Source organism: Mastigoproctus giganteus, chromosome 7 (assembly GCF_048544385.1).
Source record: "Mastigoproctus giganteus isolate SK-2022 chromosome 7, ASM4854438v1, whole genome shotgun sequence".
Lineage (NCBI taxonomy): Eukaryota > Metazoa > Arthropoda > Arachnida > Uropygi > Thelyphonidae > Mastigoproctus > Mastigoproctus giganteus.
This window is the reverse complement of record NC_143581.1, coordinates 180431526-180451515: the sequence shown is the minus strand read 5'-3', so window position 1 is coordinate 180451515 and position 19990 is coordinate 180431526. Positions and strand designations below refer to the sequence as shown.

The window sequence follows — 19990 nt, the reverse complement described above, 5'->3', positions numbered from 1 at the left end:
GTGCGGAAATTTGCCTTTAGCCAGCGGGTGGTTGGTTGGTGGAACAGACTTCCATCCCTTGTGGTGGAGGTTGATAGCCTAAATAAGTTTAAGGCTCAGCTGGACAGGTATTTTGAACGAACAGAGGGGTGAAGTGGAAGTGGGGTTTTTTTTTTTTTTTTTTGGCTGATGCTGCATAAGCTTGCTTTCTTGCATCAAATGCCTCTACTAATGCTAATGCTATAGAGACAACTGTTTCCTACGAAGCAATAACAATGGCCCATTCACTTTGCCATGGAGGCTCTGGACATAGTATGTTCGAAATTGCCAGTAGCAATATGAACTGCGTGATAGTGGATCAGATCCAGCCATCAGAGTACAATAGTTCAGCAGATCCATATACCTGGGCCCTGCCAACACCAGTTGGCACCCCAGGAATTAGATGAGATGCACATAGGATTTTAAAGCCTCTCGTGCACTTGGAAATGCATGTAATTGACAGATGCGTTGTAGAAAGGTCACCTTTCTATCAAATATAAGTCCCAAAAATCTAGTCTCAAGCATTACTGGAATAGCATTTTGTCCAAGTCTCAGTTCAGGTTCAGAGTGAAGGATATGCTTGCTGCAAAAATGTATACAAACAGTCTTTTGAGGAGAGAACCTGAAGTCATTATTCAATGCCCACGAGTTCATGTGATTAATGGCATGTGGCAGCTGTATCTTGATTACTCTCCTGTTGCAGGATTGAGAGAATATGCTAAAATCATCAATGTAAAGGGTGCAGTTTACAGCTGCAGGAAGTTATGACGGAATTCACTTTTATGGCAAAATGCATAACAATTAAAACTGATCCCAGGATACTCTCTTCTCTTGGCAAAAGAGCCAGGAAAAGGTGGATCCTACACAAACATGGAAGGAATGAGAGGATCAAAATTTTTTAATAAAAGTTGGAAGATGAACTCTAAGACCAATACTATAAAGGTCTCTTTTAAAATTCCAAATATCCAAGTTATATCATATCACATGCTTTTCCCATATTGAAGCACACAGACACCAGGTGTTCTCATTTTAAGAGGGCATCTCGGAAGTTTCCAACATAATTAAGTGGTCTAGAGTAGATCTGTTCCTTCAGAAGCTGCACTGCACTCTGGAGAGGAGGCTGTTTACTTCCAAATACCATATAAGCTGGGTGCTGACCATTCTCTCCAGGATTTTGAAGATAGCTAGTCAGAGCAGTAGGTCGGTAGTGCATTGAGACTTTGGGACCATTTCCAGTCTTAAGAAAGGAAAGTACAATTACCTTATACCAGGAATCTGGTACTACTCTTCTAGAAAGATTCTGTGTACAGAAAGAGCAGTTTGTCCATGGATTTTGCTGACAGATGTTTGATCATTTCATAATGGATGAGATCTGGTTCAGCAGGATTTGCCTTGGCAAGAAATAGAGCTGTTTATAACTCTTCTGTGGTGAAGGGCCCATTATAAGAATGAGAATTCTTAGCTTTGAAGTTGGCTGGCTGCTTTTCATATTTGTCTTTCAGGACCAGGAACTCTGGGGAATAAGCAAATGCTGAAGATATGGTAAAGAAAGTCTCCCCAAGAGCATTGACTATTGCAGTTGGGTCTGCAATAATGCATCTATTATACTCCAGGACCAATGAAGGGTGCGATGTATATTTCCCCTTCATTTTCCAGATTTTGTCCCAGATAGCTTTAGTGCTTGTTGACTGGATAATAGTGGATGTAAAGCGGATCCAAGAATCCTTGTGGCCCTGACAGAGAATATGGTGTGCTTTTGCGTGTGCACGTCTGAAGGCTAAGAGATTGCCTGTGGTCGGATATCATCGAAATAACTCCAAAGCTTTGTTTTGTGCCTTTTTTAGCTCTGCAGTGCATTCAGGATTCCACCCAAGTTTTGGAAATGGAGGAAACCAACTAGATGTTGAGTACTGCATATGGGTAGCAGTAACCCCAGAGTAACATACTAACTGTGCAGTACTACACTCAGGATAGTGGAGAATGAAAAAGGTCTGGGGATAATTGTGCAGTTAGATATGAAGTTTTTTGAGCAGTGCAGACAGACTGCAAGAGTAGCTCATGGGGTCTTCTCATTGATATATAGGAATTTTGCTAGCAGGGATAAGGAGATGATTATCCCCTTGTATAAGGCAATGGTCAGGCCACACCTTGAGTACTGCATACAGGTCTGGAGGCCTCATTTTAGGAAAGATGTTCATCAGCTACTAGAACAAGTACAGAGAAGGGCAATGAGATTAGTTAGTGGAACAAAGGGCTGCTGTTACCAAGATAGGCTTAAGTCCTGCAAATTGCAGAATCTGGAGACTAGGCACCTGTGAGGTGATCTGATTGAGGTGTATAAGGTCGTGGATGGTTTGAGCAAGCTCAATACTGATTGGATTCTTCCTCTTGCTCAGATTCAGCACTTGAGGGGGCATAAATTCAAATTGAGGAAAGACAGACATAGAACAGATGGGAGGAAATTTGCCTTTAGCTAGCAGGTGGTTGATTGCTGGAACAAATTTCCATCTGCTGTTGTGGAAGTTGACAGCTTAAATAAATTCAAGGCTGAAATAGACAAACTTTTAGAGTGAATGGATGAGTGAAACAGGAAGGGTTATTTTATTTTTGGCTGATGCTATATAAGCTTGCTTTCATATACCTCTACTAATGCTAATTTTTTCAGAATTGTAACTGCAGCTGCATGGACAATGTTTTCTGTGATGTATGCCACTGCATCATTGATAGGCTCCTGGCTGACTGTACTAATGTTAAATACTGCCAGATGTTGAAAAGTATGCCAATCAGCCTGATCAAACTTCCATTGTAGTAACCTAAAAGGAAAACATGGTCTCCCACTAATTAGGGTAGTTATCACTAGGAAGTGATCACTCCCACATAGGTTCTCCTCCATCTCAAGTTAGTGAAGAGAGTAGAGCAGAAGGATCAACAGCAGAAAATGAATGGATAGGCATGTGGAAAACAGTGTTAGTTTCCACATTTAGAAGGGAGAGGTTAATGTCAGTGAGCAAATGCTCTATGATATATCCCCTTTCATTAATATCAGCACTACACCATAGGGTGTATGTCCATTGAAATCCCTGAGAAGTATGACAAGAGTTGGCAGCTACACGATGAGATCATCAGTAAAGTGATGATCTCATCGTAACTACCGCTTCTAAGTTATTGGAAAGCTGCACGTTTGAAATGGGGTCTGGTTGCCCGCAAGAACGGCAACTCCCTGTTTAACAGTCACTCCCTGTGATTTCAGTTCAGAGCAGATTTCTTCCTAAATAATCTCAAGAAGTCCCACTCTGAAATGACACCTCCCGAATTTATTGTTCTGTGTGGTGCTATGGTAACTGGTATTCCTCTGAATGACGTTGACTGAGTAGCTGCTCAGAGTGCCAGTCGTTTATGGTTTCAATTAAGAGATCCTCAGAATGAAGCCTCTAAACTGATTTAGGGAAACCTGCCAACTCCTCTAAACCTTTCTGTATAAAGAAAGGTGACATTTTCCCAATAAGTTTCTTGATATTAGAATAGATGATCAAAAAATCTTGGGATGAGCCCTAACAGTATTTCAGTTTGGGGGGGGGGGGGTCTCTTTCGGCATCTCAATGCTGATATATTTCTATTCTCCATAGACCACCAATATTGCAGAAAAACTGTTAATGCCATCCTATCTTTAACTTCGCATGTGTGTGTGTATGTTAATTATATTTGATTAAGTAAATAAGACTCATTTTATTAATATTCACATACCTTTGTGATCCGATGTAAACCATTCTGGCTTTGACAGTAATGGATATATTTTTTCCAGTCAATTATACAATCGTCTGGCATAAGAAATAAACAGGTATTTATTTATTTCTTATTCCACACATGCCAAAGGTAGAGATTATAACTACTGTACTACCCACAATGAAATGGTATTTAAAGTACTTCTCTTAAAATGTGGCATATGATGATGACCGAACACAAGATGCTGCTAACAAATATAAATTTGAAAGAAATGCTGGTGGAAAAGAGCAAAAAAAAAAAAAAAAAAGATTATTTTTCTTATAGTCATAAAACAAATAGAGGGCTATATTAAATACTCCTGATAAGGAGTGTTTATGTAGCTCTCTATTTGTTTTATCTACATAAACACTCCTGAAGCCAGTCCCTAACTCATGATTCAATCATAACAAAGTTATCCTTTAGATTCTGTTGCAGCACAATATGTTTTTTGTAATTATAATTGTCCAGATAATAACACAAATGCTAAGTCCTTCAGAATTATGCAACACTAATAAATATGAATATGTAACACCACAAAAGTAAATGCATTTTATCACACAAAAATATTATAGTTTGTTTAATATTATAGTATTGTTGGAAACTGAATTAAAATTCTGTTCAGTTCTACTGAAATGTAATTTTTTTTTAGCTTAATTATTCAGCATTTTTGCAAGTACCTGCTTGTACTTGTGTAAGTACCTGCTGTGTTTTTTATTTTCTGCAATTAAACAAAGAAAAGTCAAAGTATGAAATGCTTTTACAAATGAGTAACTGAAAAGTGGTATAAAAAATTAAAATAGGAAGAATATAAAAGTACATAAAAAGGTGTTTTACCCCTCCCTTTTATATATATATATATATATATATATATATATATATAATATTATTATTAGTATGCATAATCGGTTAGATTTTAGCATATAGTTTAATGAATACTTTTGTGCAACATTAATGCCATTGTAAGTATGCCAAAAGGAAAAGCGCACGCACGCACACACACACACACACACACACACACACACACACACACACACACACACACACACACATATACAAAGGGTACTAGGAAAGTTTTGCAATATGACGCAACAATGAATCACAGGAAGCTGCTTGTTGCTGCATGTTGAGACATGTTCATACGTGCATAATAGCTGCCGCGCCAAGTCAATGGGCTCAGTTATTCATTAGTAGTGAGAGTGTAAAGTGCTTGCGATGGCATCGTGGTCACGAAATGAGATAAGGACAGTTTTGCGGTATAATTTCGTGCGTGGTTTAACCATAGACCAGTGCTTAGAAGAAATGACTCTTGCACTAGATGATGATTGTCCACATCGTACAACGATATTCAGGTGGTATAGAGAATTCCAAAGGGGAAATTTCACTCTGGAGGATTCTGAGAGGCCGGGAAGGCCACGAACGTCAGTTACGGAGGAAAACGTTACTGCTGTGAGGAAAATGCTTGACGAAAACAGGCGAGTGACCTACCAACAGATACAGGATACTTTGGGCCTAAATGCACCAGCAATTCGTTCGTTCGATTCTGCAAGATCATTTGCACGTAAAGAAACTTTGTTCTCTCTGGGTGCCGCATCAACTGACTGAAGAGCAGATGACACGACGTGTGACTTGGTGCCGGGAGATGTTAAAAAAGTTTGATAAGGGACAATCTCGGTATGTGAACAACATCGTGACAGGTGACGAGACTTGGCTGTACTATTACGATCTGCCGACCAAGGCTCAAAACAAAGTTTGGGTCTTTGATGATGATGACGACACACCCGTAATTGTCAGAAAATCCCGATCCGTAAAGAAGAAAATGATAGCTGTATTTTTCAAATCGAGTGGAATTGTGGAACGTGTCGTTTTGGACACGCAGAAGACAGTCACAGCTAAGTGGTATACTGAACAATGCCTGCCTAAAGTCATTGGATCTATGAAGAACCTGCGGCCAAAGTCAAGAATGGACACCTGGTACCTCCATCACGAAAATGCTCCAGCTCACCGCGCCAAAGCCTGCACCGAATATTTGACCACGACAGGACTGAAACTTCTCGAGCACCCTCCCTACAGTCCTGACCTTGCTCCCTGCGACTTTGCACCGTTCCCGCATGTGAAAATGAAGCTAAAAGGGAGGCGGTTTTCCAGTGATGAGGACCTTCTACGGGCTTGGGACAACGAGTGTGCTTTACTCCCTAGTGAAACTTGGCAGAACTGGTTTAAAGATTGGTTTCGGAGGATGGAGAGGTGTATTGAATGTAGAGGAAATTACTTTGAAAAAATTAAATAAACAAAGCTGTATTGCAAAACTTTCCTAGTACCCTTTGTATATATATATATATCTCTCTGCTTCATTTTGTTCATAACAGCATTATGGGAAAAAATTTTTGATACTGTAGAAAAGGAAATTAAAATAACAAAAAACAATGGATCTCAGAAAAGTTGAGAATTACTGAAAGGTTTCCAACTGTACACTTGGAATATATTTAGGAACTATAAATTATGATGAATTAAATCAATATGTTCTTGTCCGTGGGAATTCTTGGAACATCACCAATCCACGCTACAGTAAGCCAGTTTCTATAATATTCTAATTTATGCAGCTTGTTATGCATTATGTCTCTACATGTTTGTTTGTTCATGAGCTGATCTACAAGTTGTGCAGGCCCTGGAATAACTAATGGGCAAAAACTCTAACTCCCTGTACTTGTCATTGGCTAACTACAGGTGCATCTGAATCGAAGAGAGATGTGGTTAATAACTGTAAAGTTTGTTTTCTCAGAACATCCCATACAAGCACAAAAAGGTTCAGGTCTGAAGAAAATTTGAGCCAATTTGTTAAAGAAATATTTTAACTCAATTAAATTCACTACCAGTTGTCCTCTTCCAGGTGAGTGGGTATCATTACAAGAAAGGGGACTAATGCACTGATAAAAAAGTCTGACATAGGATTTTTTACCTTTATCTCATGGCAGACAGTTTTCCTCTTTTGAAGATCTGAAGCTCCATATATGCAATGGACATGAAGTGTGCCCAAACCACCTCTTCTACAGTGGTTGACTTTCCTGATTTCATTGGTTGCATTTGGGTCTCTTTTTGTCCTTGGACATAACCTCATCTGAAGTGGGGGGGGGCCTGGAATCAAGCCATAAACATTATATTAACAAAAGGAAAAAACTAAGAAGGAGGTGGCCTGTCAGTTTCAATAAACATAATGTCAACACATATATGGGTCTCTACGTATTTGAGAGAGCAACTGTGACTGCTGTGAGGTATAATGCATGAACCCTATGTCAGACTTTTTTAGGGGTGCAGTAGACCAAAGATTCTTCAAATGGTTGATAATAGTATAATCTCTCCCACAGAGGAGAGAACAGTTAGACAATATTCTTTAAAATAGAGATCTTTCACAAATGATTTTTTTTTTTTTAAATGGTGATCCCAAACATGAAAGGTATTAGAACCTGTAGCACTCCAGTATCACATATAAGTTACGAGTTACAAGAACAGACTATATTCAATTTTAACTTCTGTGGATGTTAATTTTCAGAAAACACATAAGGAAGGCTGTTCCAAAAAACAGAAGTGGATGGGAAAATGAATGAAAAAAATAAAAAATTTAAAAACATTAGTTTGGTGAGTGTGGAGATGAACTGCAAGTATGATACTGACTAGCTGATGTACTTGTTTGGATTAAAAGGACTAAAATTGGAGATCCCAATTCAGAAGAATGGTGTCTGTAGAAATATCTCTAGGAAAGCATCCAGCAGAAACAGTCTCTATGAGAAAGAGTACAGATAGTCTACAAGCGAAAGATCATTAACAGTCAGGAGCTGTTTAGAAGAAAAGCAATACTGAGAAAAAAAAAACACCTAGTTTTCTAAATATGGAGTTTGTTTGGTTTGGTTTTTTTTTTTAAGGAGCATTAGCAACTAAGGCCATACTGCTCCGGGTTATGCGGTGGTCATTCTCTGACCTTTCCGCATCCTCCGTATTTGGTGGTGACGGGCTCGAACCCCGGTTTTAATCAAGAAGCATGTGCTATGCACTGCTGCTCCTTCCCACCTGGCTACGGAGGCGCCTAAATATGGAGTAAACAATATTTGTGAGGTGCTTATACCACAAAAGATTAAAAAGTCAATTATCCCCAATAAAAATATATGAACTTGTCAAGAAATCTCAATGTTGCTGAAGAAAATAATGGGAGTTGCAGACTTTTTTTGCAAGATATTATTATTATTATTATTATATAAGACAGGGCTGAGTTTTTGAAGGATTAAATTTTGATTTTGACGGTTAAGTTTCCTTCAACCTAATACAGAATTACCTAGAGATCAGAATATAAGAAAGTGGTAAAGAATATTCAAAAAGCAATAGCTGCTTGCACAGAGCAGTGTTTGTCAGACTAGAAAATGGAATGTGGCATTTTTATCAGCAAAACAATGGATAGGATTTCCACTAAATGGTGGAACACAATTAACACACACGAAAAAAGTAAATGGAGGAACAGAACCTTGGGGAACTTCAGCACTAGTTGAAATGAAAGGCTCAAAAATATCAAGAGAAACCGTTTCAGTTTCTCCAAACTTTCCAATAGAATTTATCCATGTATGAATAACACAATGAATACCATTTTTGAATAACTCTCGCCTGTAGATTGGAATTGACAGAATCCATATTGGTGATCATTAATTAGATAAAAAGGTTTCAAGATAATATAGGAGGTAATGATACCTCCATTACTTTGGAAACGATTAATGTAAAATTAATAGGATAATGAAAATAGTAAAGGAGGAATATATTATCCTCCCACCTTTTTAGGAAATGAGAACATGTGCAAATTTATATGTATAAGTAAAAACCCAGTAAAATATTCAATACAGAATAACAGAGCAAAATAAAAAGTGTAGCTACTATCTGTCTATGAGTCGCTACCTTCTATATATACAAAATATATATAAAAATAAAAAAATTGTGAAAATATACCATTAATATTTTTATTCTTAATTACCTGTCTGGTACATTAATGGCCCTAGGTGCCCTTCTCAAAAATTCCTTAAAGCGTAGTTCAAATGCCTGGCCAATAGTAGTTATCACATCCTGAGCTAAACCTCCACCACATTCTAGCACAAAACAAGCTCTTCCATATCGATGGTCCTTAGCCACATATGCAACAAAGTCCAATGTATCCTAAAAATAGCACAAAATTTATTACTTAAACACAAGGGGGAAAAAAGAATTAGACTAAAGCAACACTGATTATATATATATATATTTTTTTATTTCCTTAAAATACTTTCTCCCAAAAAGACTGGCATTCCTTAATATTAGTAAATGAAATTAAGTAACTAGTAATTTTTTTGCAGCAGAATAAAAAATTGCACATTAGTAGAGGCATATGATGCAAGAAAGCTAGCTTATAAAGCATCAGCCAAAAAAAAAAAAAAACACCTTCCCATTTCACACAACCATTCTTTCCAAATATTTGTCTAGTTCTGCCTCGAATTTATTTAAACTGTCAACTTCTACAACAACAGATGGAAGTTTGTACCAGCAATCAACCACAAGCTGGCTAAAGGCAACCTTCCACACATCTGTTCTACAACTGTCTTTCCTCAATTTGAATTAATGTCCCCTCAAGCAATTAATCTGGGCAAGAGGCAGAATCCCATCAGCATTGAGCTTGCTCAAACCATTGAAGGCTTTATACACCTCAATCAGATCACCTTGCAGGTGCCTAGTCACTAGACACTAATTTTCAAATCTTAAGCCTTTCTTCATATTATTCATTTACTTTTACTTTTTGGGTGGTGCAGCCTTAGGTTTCCTTGCACCATATGGTCATTACTAGTACTAATTTACTGCACTTTATTTTCCTTTTCCAATACCATTTGCCATTATTTACTTCTGTTCCTCTGTACATAGACTTTTTTTTTTTTCATACTTATACTTCACTTCAACTTATTAGTCATATCACATACAAAACCTGTTTCACTTTATTCATCTTTAATCTCCCTTCATATCAACTTATTACTGTATACATTGACTTATTATTATAATAATTTTATTAAATATTATTATACTGTTTATTTAATTTATCCTTAATTTTGTCACGTAAAAACTGGAAGTACCCTCCCTATCTTTATGAAAGAATTTGAAATGAAATGATGGTACATGTATTCTACACTAAAATTCTGAAATATAACATCTTAGCAATCTGGAACAAAATTACTTCATCCAATAAACATGGAGTATGCGGAAAAGTTGTAGCTAGACAGTGTCTCAGACCTTTGACATTTAGAGAATTTATGAAGATGGAACCTTACAGAAATGTTCAAATTTGTACTGGATGAGTTTGACACTGAGGATGATGAGGAGTTGCTTTTTTCTTATGGTGGCTGTTTTAGAGAGGACCTTGAGAGAAATGGAACGAACGCTTTTGCAAAATCTTCAACTCTAAATCACTTGATAAAACAACAGATGGCAATCTCTACTCAAGATTATTTTGACACACAACTAAGTGCAGAAAATTAAAAGGCATTTCAATGCTACGATAAGTATAAAAAAAAAAAATAATAATTGCAGCTGTTGTTGGATCAATTTTAAAAAGTCCTGCAAAGAGTGCCATAAAGATCCTGTCTAATAAGCCATTAGTCTGCAAAATGATCTCTACAGGGGAGTCAAATGAAAACAAAGATCACAAGGAAACAAAGTACAGGCAATATAGAAGATGCACCATTACTTCCTGGCACAGTTTTTGGATGGATACCATGGTGTGTTGAGCCATGTGTGATTGCACATTGCCACAAAACAAAATGACACACCATTTGTCAATTTAGGTTTCTTGTTTTTAAGAGCACACAGCAGATCATACATTATTTTTAGGAAATCTTAATGGAGAAGGACTAATATGGCCAAATTGTGACAATCACTTAAAGATACAGCACATTTTTATCAAGGTCTTACACCTGGCTCAGAAATGGCCATACAACGTAACCACTTTCAGATAATTGAAGAATTCAGTCAAGCTTTTTTTAATCTCTGATGAGAAGATGAAGTGGTAAAGGTTTCTGTAGCTTTGAGAGAGGCTTAAAGATTGAAGATTTGGCATTTGTTTAATACAAACAATCTAAGAATATGTTTCACTGCAAGTACACAGCATTGACATTCACATTAAGAAAGTCTTATTCCAGGAAACTAACTGCAAATTATAACTTTGTAACCATGGGAAATTATCTTGCTTGTAATGTTATTCCAGATAAAGTCACATTTTCTAGAAATGTGGTAATGATTCTACACAAGTGCTGCCTGTTTTCAGCTAATTTTAACTTTACTTACCTCTCGTGATTCCATAGCAGTAAGACTTAGGTAAGAACTTGTTATAATAAGGTTCACATTAGAACCTGCATGATCCATATTAGGTCTCTCTGCTAACATTCTAGTAAGCCTCTTTTCAATCTTCTTCTTTTTACATTTAAATGCAAAGAGAAATACACTATCTTCCTTAGTAGCTAATTCAAATCTTAATGTGACATCAAATTTAGTAGGTCACACTGCTTGGAAGCATGTATATATAAAAACTTATTTGACTCTTATTTAAACACATGGCATCTCAAAAACATGTACAATACCATATTTTTCAAATACCTCGTGTCCTTGAATAAGTTGTGGGGTACTCACTTGCACAGAGCAGTGTTTGTCAGACTAGACAAACACAATTAACACACAAGAAAAAAGTAGATGGAGGGAAAAGTAGTTAAAATACATGCATTTATTTCTGACCAGCAGTACACAATTTCTTTTCTGTTTTTTTTTTTTTTTTTTTTTTGGGATCATTTTCAGTTTTTTCAAGATTATAACCATGCCTTTAGTACTCATATTTTGCAGAACACATACAAAAATGCAGAATACCTTACAGATTACTTTCAGTTAAGTACTGTGGTAATTCACCTTATAATCTCGAACAGCATGACTTGGGCTAGGTGATTTCTGTCATGAGTAAGGAGAGATGACAAATGAACTTGCCCCATTACTCACTACTTTTCATTTCCATTAGGTAGTATCAATATCAGTATTGTTATCTGCTTCAATTCTGTCAAAAATCACATGATTCTGATATTTGAATGAACTGTGTACATTGCTAAGTAACAAGAACTTTTTATGCAGTACAACATTCCAAATTGTATTTTAATATATACAGTATTTGTAAAAAAAGAAAATAATTCTTTTAAGCCACAACCTGGCAGGCAGACAGAAATACTAAACTTAATAAAACAGCATTTTTATTTGTTCATCTGACTACAACCTTAGGAAAAATCTCAAGCTTTGGATTAAATTCATGAAATAAGCTGTGCATCCAATTTTTTGGTTAAATGTTTTTTTTTTTTTTTAATTGAAAAAATTAAAAACATGCTATATCCTTGAGAAAATCTAGTATTTATTTTTGTTCTTTAATTAGTAAGTTTCACTGGTAAAAAATGGCATTAGTTGTAAAAACAATATTGAAAATGACACTCATCATGCAAATGGTAAACAATATGGTAACTGGATATTTCATGATCAAACAACACAAAGCAATTTTAAAGTGGCACTTCTGCATACAAAAAAAGACATGTTACTAAAGAGCATGGGGACAGATCCAACAGGACATGCAATCAATGGAGAAGAGGTACCAAGGAAGATGGGATGAGACTACGATGTACAACTATATCTGATTCTTTGTTCAGGATAATCACAAAAGACAAACATTCAATCAAAATATACACATCTTTTGATTAACACAAAGATGATCTGTACTTTTAATTTTTGATTTTTTTTTAGCTTGTCAATTACTTGTAGCAAGGAGGAGTACCCTATTCTGTACAGAAGTTTAAAGCAAGCTTAATAAATCTCATAAAGTAATAATGCATATTTACTTTTCTTTCATTTCTGGGCATACTGTGTAAAAATAATCAGCAAACCCAAACTCATAAAGAAATACCAAAAAGTGCAGATAAGCAAAACTTCTTAAAAAAAAAAAAAAAAAAAAAATTTATGGTCTAACAGTGTGAGGTTTGCAATTAAGTACATTTTTACCCCCTAAAATGTGCATACATCTTTTTTATGCAATCTATATATTGCATACTGATTGTGATTTAATAACATTCCTCTTCATTTATTTATTTAAATTTATGGTTTAGTGAGAAAGTAATCAATAACTATGTAAACTCTGTAAATAATTTAGTCATTAATTTGTCAGTACATGTATGCCAGTTATACAGGGGAGCCTCACTATCAGAGGATAACTGGTTCCAGAAAATTCCACTTAAAACGGGGACCAAATTTTCGTAATGTTTTTTTAAATAAAACTAAATGCAATTAAGCATAATATTTTAAGATTCTATATCTATATAATATCATTATATGGCACAAAAATTGAAATTTCTTTAAGAGCTGCCTATGGTGTATCTACACCATAGGTAACTCTTAAAGAAAAACTATGGTAGTAGTGTGAAAGGCATCATTTCATCTGTATCTCACATTGTGCTCATCCTTCACAACAAGTTGCCTATGTATTGCACTACCTCGAATAAGTAATGCTTCATTTGCAATACCAGGGTACCTGCCCACCCACCGATGAAAAGTCAACTAGCTTTGAAACGGTGCCATCTGGGTGGTGGTGGTGGTGCCCACTGAGAATAAGTAACAACAGTCTTCACTATTAGTGAAGCGCTACTTATTCGAGGTAGCGCAATACATGGGTAACTCATTGTGAATGATGAGCACAATATGAGATACAGATGAAATGATGCTTTTCACACTACTATCGTAGTTTTTTTTAAGAGTTGTCTATGGTGTATCTACACCATTATTATACAGCAATGTTTATTATGTACTTGTACATAGTAAAAAAAAAATGGATGAAGGAACTGAAAAATGAGAAGTTTTATTACACAATGTCAGGTTAAGCAAAGTTTATTGAAGTTACACTATTTTTCAGTTGTACGAATAAAGAATGAATCAAGAGTTGTTCATGGGTTTTTTTTTTTTTGCCATATTTTTTCAGATAAAATTGTGTCGTAGCATTTAGTTATGTCTTTAACTTCGCACTTAACTTTTGTTGCAGGATCATGAAGATCATTCTTACAAAAAATATTCAAGTGCTTGGTCAATTTTCTCAAGGGAAAAAGCTTTAATTCTTTAATTTTCAAATCCTCGTAACTGCAGGGACTCTGATACCAGGAACCCCCTGTACTAATGAAATCATTAACATGAAAATGGCCTTGTGTATTGGGGATAAGCATAGGCGTGCACACAGGGAAGCATGTCCCCCTGAAATCTTGAAGGGGGCCCTCGTAGCTTCACGGGTAAAACATTTTTGTTAAATCATAAAAAAAAAAAAGTTGAATTTTAAAACTAAAGAATTAAAATAAATAAATATTTAAATAATAAAATAGATATTTATTTTATTCATGTTTTTTATGTGTAAAACATTCTGATATTTGAATTTCCGCACTCATTTCATTTGAGACAGTTGTCTGCTATGCTGCATGACGGTAGCCTCCAAAACATTATTATCATTAGCCATATAGTGCAAGGAAGCCTGAGGCATATGCTACACCAGGCAAAAAAAATTTCAGTTACCTAGAAAAACAGAGAGAGAGAGATATTGAAAACAAGAGCCAGAAGTAGAAGGGAATCACCAAGAAAGAGAAGAATGATGATATCCAGCTCAGGACCTTGGGTGTGCCAAGCCCATATTCATCAGATGTGAGTCACTGGAGTTCATGCAATATATCAGTACTGTTTGCAGCGGTAAGAGTAAACAACGCCTTTCATATATATCCCTACTTTATGCTTAATCTCCCATTTTTTTTGGTGATTCACTGAATTTGCAGAAGGTCTTCTTGGCAATCGCAAAATGTACAAGTTCACAAATGAGTTTATAATAATGAATAAGCCAAAATTAAGAAGCGTCATGATGCAAGAACGATTGAACTACTTATTGCTTTCATAAGTGGAACAGGATTTAACTGCCGCAGTCACTGTAGGAGTAATTGGCGAATTCCTTCCTTCCATCACCTTTGTTCCTTCTGAACATAGAATATTATTATAAAAAAATAAAGACCTAAAAACGTATATTTTTTATTCTAAAAAGGTTGAATATTTATTAGTTATGAACTATTATAATGTATATGTTTCTTAAATAAATTATTATATAAATTTATTTTTTAAATACAGTCAGTCCTCCTATAGCACGATAGTTGTGTTCCTAGAAACCCTCGTGCAATGCAAAATTGTGCAATATAAACAACAGGCCCTATGGGGAAAATAGAGTTAGGTGCCGACCACCCAAGATTGAACACACACATTTGTAACCAAAACATTACCAAACACAATAAATAATCGTAATAAAATACTTACGTATTTTATTACAATTATTACGTAATAAAATGTTGCTAATGCTTTTGCTTCTATCGTAAGCAAACTTGTTTTTTATTTGATTTTCGATCCAAATAGATGACAGGCGTTCCATCGCTTCGTGTCTTAATCTAATGGATTTTAATTACACTTTGAGTTGTTCCTGCTATAAAAGTTGTTTTTACTTTCTCTGCATTCTTTCTAATTCTCGGCGTTGCCTCATTTAGGTCTGTAGCACGTGGAATATCACATGGTTTTTCATTTTGCTCAAAGCGTTTCACAATTTCATATTTTTCTCTATCGACAGAGGTGGACTGGCCATAAGCCATAGTATAAGGCCACTACAAATTTTCCCGGGTAAGAATTTTTGACCCAGTCCGCCTCTGTTTATCGACATTGCTTTTCTTTTTCTCTCTGAATCTGCAGTGTCTTCACCAGGATGCTTCCTTTTCACACCTTTTAAGTATTTTACTCATTTTTAGGGAACAAAGCACAATTGATACATATAAACAAAGCTGCGTGTGTGTAGCAACTGAATAAACAACACCGTAAAGGCAGAGATACACTATTAACACCTCACATTTTACTAAAGCACATTTCTAGGGGTTACTACCATAAAACAATTTCCAGTTGCGTTTCTGCTAGTGGAATCTGTTATAAACTGGTAGTAAACTCGATCTAATTGCATTCGCGATATTACCGATAGCTGGAATTTTACGTTATTATGGTGAAATGTGTTTCCCCTTCACTGATATAAAAAACAAATACATTTTCAGAATCTTCTCTTCATTCCTATCGTGTTGCGTTCGGTTGGGGTGATTTTCCGTTCGACTGCCATTTCTTGTAAACACAAATGGTGAATCGTGCATAAGCGAATTCGGTTTGTGTTATATAAGATATCGTTCCTCTATTTATAAATCGTGTATGATCGAATTCATGTAATGTAAACACGTGTTATACGAGGACTGACTGTAAATAAGTTTTAATATATATACAAAATTGTATTTATAAAAATATATTTAAAAATAAAATATTTTATTTTTATGGGGGGGGGGCAAAATGTGGTTGGCCCCCTTCTTGTTTTAGGCTGTGCACGCCTATGGGGATAAGTATACATAAAAGAAAAGAAATAAATGATGTCCTTAATTCTTTGTGTAAAGATCAGGATATTACTGCCTTACCTATAGACAAAGCAGATGTATTGTTGTATTATACAGGTCAGATTATGTTCAGAAGGCTCTGCTTTTACTAAAAAAAAATCAACATGTTTATGAACATAAACAAAATTCTGAATAAAATTCTTGGCAGTCAACGTGGTTTAACACGTTGACTGCCAAGGATTATTTGGGTAAACTGGTCTCCTACACCATGAGTTAGGCATGTTAAATTATTCAAAATCCAAATTATAATATATATTCATCACAAAAACTCATAAAAAAAGCTTATTGTTGTAAAAAAGAGGCCTCGGGAAATTATCTCTTATTTGGCGTATGTAATAGAAAATTCTTCGCAGTAGCCAACTACGAGTTAACTCGACATGTTGTAACTTGCAGAATTCTCTGTATATTAATCTGTGCTGTGCATAAATCTGCTGCAGTGACACAGATTTTGTCATGTACGTTGTATTTAGTACTTTGCTAAGTGTTTTTTTTTTTTTTTTTGTATAAAAAAAAAAACCTAAAACATGGATAAGAAGACCATTGATTGAAGAAGAGCTTGGGCTCTATGCTAATATGAGTGACTCACAATTTGAAGAGCTTTTTGACAAGTCGTACGGTTCTGATTCATAGATCGATCAGATCAAATACTCTCATATTATTCAGCGCTAAGAAAAACCAACACATGTCCGAAACAAACTGCATTATATATTATAGAAATATATATATATGCATAACACACATACTATTTCGTCAAGTTATGGGTTTCTCTGAATTTCGGACATTTCTTGGTGGAACCCGTAACTTGACGGAAAAGTTACATTGAATCTTTGATTGGAGAAAAAGTTCTAAATGTTCCAAGATTAAGTCTGAACATAAAATTCATTATTTAGACTTTCAATTTGCTATAATCACCAATTGAAAAAAAAACCATGCCCAACTAAGCCGTGACTAGTATGGACGAGAAATAAAAAATGCCGTGGAACACGCTATTACTGTCCAGTGAGCTAAGAGAAGCTAGCTCTTTGCGTGAAGAAAATATTTTATTTTTGTGAATAAATTTTGTTTTCTGACACTGGTTGATTTTTCATTTCTTATCCCAGAAGCCAATTGTCCATCAGTTGCACATATTTGCTATGAATATACTCGTAGCTGCGCCTGAAAGGCAAGTCATACCAGTCAGAGTTAGCTTGTAGTCGGCGTCCTGGACCAGATCGCCAAATAAGAGTTAACTCGTAGTCGGCATTCAACGTGTTAATCATAATTTGTGAATAAGAAAATCAGTATACCCATGAGGTGGAAACTTCATGCGGCAGTGTGTCAGCATCCTCAATTTTATGGTCTGATCAAAATACATAAACCAGGCATTCCTTTATGCCCTATTGCAACTTGCTGTGGCACTCTGACATATGAACTTTCCAAGCATGTTGCTAGATTATTGTCATCACTCATCAGCAGAACAAATTTTGTAGTGAACAGTGGTAAGCATTTTCTTTAGATTATTAAAGAATTTTAATATTCTTGAGAGTGAGATAAATTCTGCTGATGTTGTCCTGTACTTCTACATCAACACAACCAGCAATTGTTTTTGATAGTTTCATACGTTGGATAGGATTTCCAAACTGGAGAATAGGACCTCACTCTCAGTAGATGATGTTTGTGAGTCTGACTGTGATATCATGTTCAGCAATTCTTTGTACTGACAGACAGACAAAGGTACAGTTGTAGGTGCATCTGTTGATGACCCATAGCCAACATTACTATGGAGGCATTAGAAGAAAATATATTTCTGAATCTGTCAAAACCATTAAGGCTTTGGAGGAGATATTTTGCTGATTTGTTTGAGGTAATTCCTTGCAAACCTGAGGTGCTGTTCCTCCAATCACCATATATTCAGCTTACCGTGGAAGGAGAAGTGGACATATATCTCTTTTTTGGATGTCCTGGTTGAGCATGAGGGTGCCCATTTATTGATATCAGTTTATAGAAAGTCCAGGTGTAGAGGGCAGTTCACATATTATAGATTGATGCATGTCCCAGAAAATCTACATAATACTGCATGTGTAAGAAATTTAATCGAGAATGGCCCCACCCTAGCTTTGTGGTGGACAAGAATAATGAAATCTCTAAGAAAGCTAATTAGTAGACACACGTAATGTAAGAAAGCAAGCTTATACAGCATCGGCCAAAAAAAAAAAAAAAAAACCCCCTCTCCCATTTCACCCAGTTGTTCCTTGAATTTATTTAAGCTATCAACTTCCACAACGACAAATGGAAGTTTGTTTCTACAATCAACCACTCGCTGGCTAAAGGCAAATTTCCACACATCTATTCTACAACTGTCTTTCCTCAACTTAAATTTATGCCCCTCAGGTGTATAATCTCAGCAAGAGGAAAACACCCATCAGCACTGAGCTTGCTCAAACCATTCAAGCCCCTATACATCTCAATCAGATCACCTTGCAGGTGCCTAGTCTCCAGATGCTACAATTTGCAGAACTTAAGTCTTTCTTGGTAAGAGCTACCCTGTGTTCCCCTCACCAATCTCATTGCCCTTCTCTGTACTTGTTCCAGCAGCTCTACATCCTTAGGAAGGATGTAGTGCTGCTAGAGCCACTTTACCCCTGATGGCAGTTACATCTTTGAGTTAATCCCACAACAGTACTGTGATCACTGCCACCTAGTGGTTCCTTTATCTGCAGGTTCTTAACACAAAAATAATCACTGCTGATAATTAGATTAAGAGTATTACTCCCTCTGGTTGCCTCTCAAACATGCTGCTGTAGAAACAATCATCCAATAAATACATGAAAATCTTGCTAGTGTGCAAGTGACGAACCCATAAGTTCTAGTCAATATCTGGGAAGTTAAAATCTCCCATTACAAGACATTCTGATTTACTGGCCTACTATTTCTCTGTACAGCTGTTCGTTGTACCCATCAGAATCATTAGGTCTATAACACAATCCTAGTCTCATTTTTGCTTTCCGAGTGCTTATGTCACACCAACTGACTCAACATTGCACTGTCCACCCATGTCAACTGAATGCACTGCCCTAGATTTTATGTTTCTTAACTAACAGCATAACCCCTCCACCCTTCCTATCCTGTACTTTTTTGTACAGATTGTAACTCCCCAAATTTCAATTCTGCATTCCTTATATCTGTGTGACACCCCATCTCCGATATCCCAACAATATCTACCTTTGATGTCTTGACCGGCATATCAAATTTATTTACTGTACTCTTAGCATTGATGTACATGCAAGTATACATATACATGCACATGTTCTTACTTTTAGTTACCCTAACACAGCCCATGTGTTTAGTGTTTAGTTTAGTTATTCCATGTGTTTAGTTATTCCATGATGACTCCCAGCAGATCCTTGAAATCCCCAGCACTTTGTTTTCCAGGCTGCTGCTCATCTCCGTAGAAGCAGTGCAAGAATCAATTTAACAGTAGCCTCAGGCAGATGTGAATCCCCCCAAAACTAGCAGTTTTCGAACCCACCTAACAATGCCTTGATAGCATCAGCAAATATTCTTGCACCCTTTCTATTTAGGATGGTTTTGTTAAAACACAGATACCCTCCTTGTGTTGACAAATTTCAAATGGGGAAGGGGGTGTTGAGTTAATCTCCCAAGGTGAAAATGAT

At 36.1% G+C, this 19990-nt stretch overlaps 1 protein-coding gene across 1 annotated transcript in view; it reads right to left on the bottom strand.

The window, feature by feature from the left end:
* Nucleotides 1-19990, bottom strand: part of LOC150083370 (SHC-transforming protein 1-like) — a 301635-nt gene that overhangs the window by 94755 nt on the left and 186890 nt on the right. Inside the window, exon 7 of the mRNA XM_090377222.1 lies at nt 8789-8967. Within this exon, the coding sequence (XP_090233348.1) occupies nt 8789-8967 (179 nt within the window). The remainder of the gene's footprint in view (nt 1-8788; nt 8968-19990) is intronic.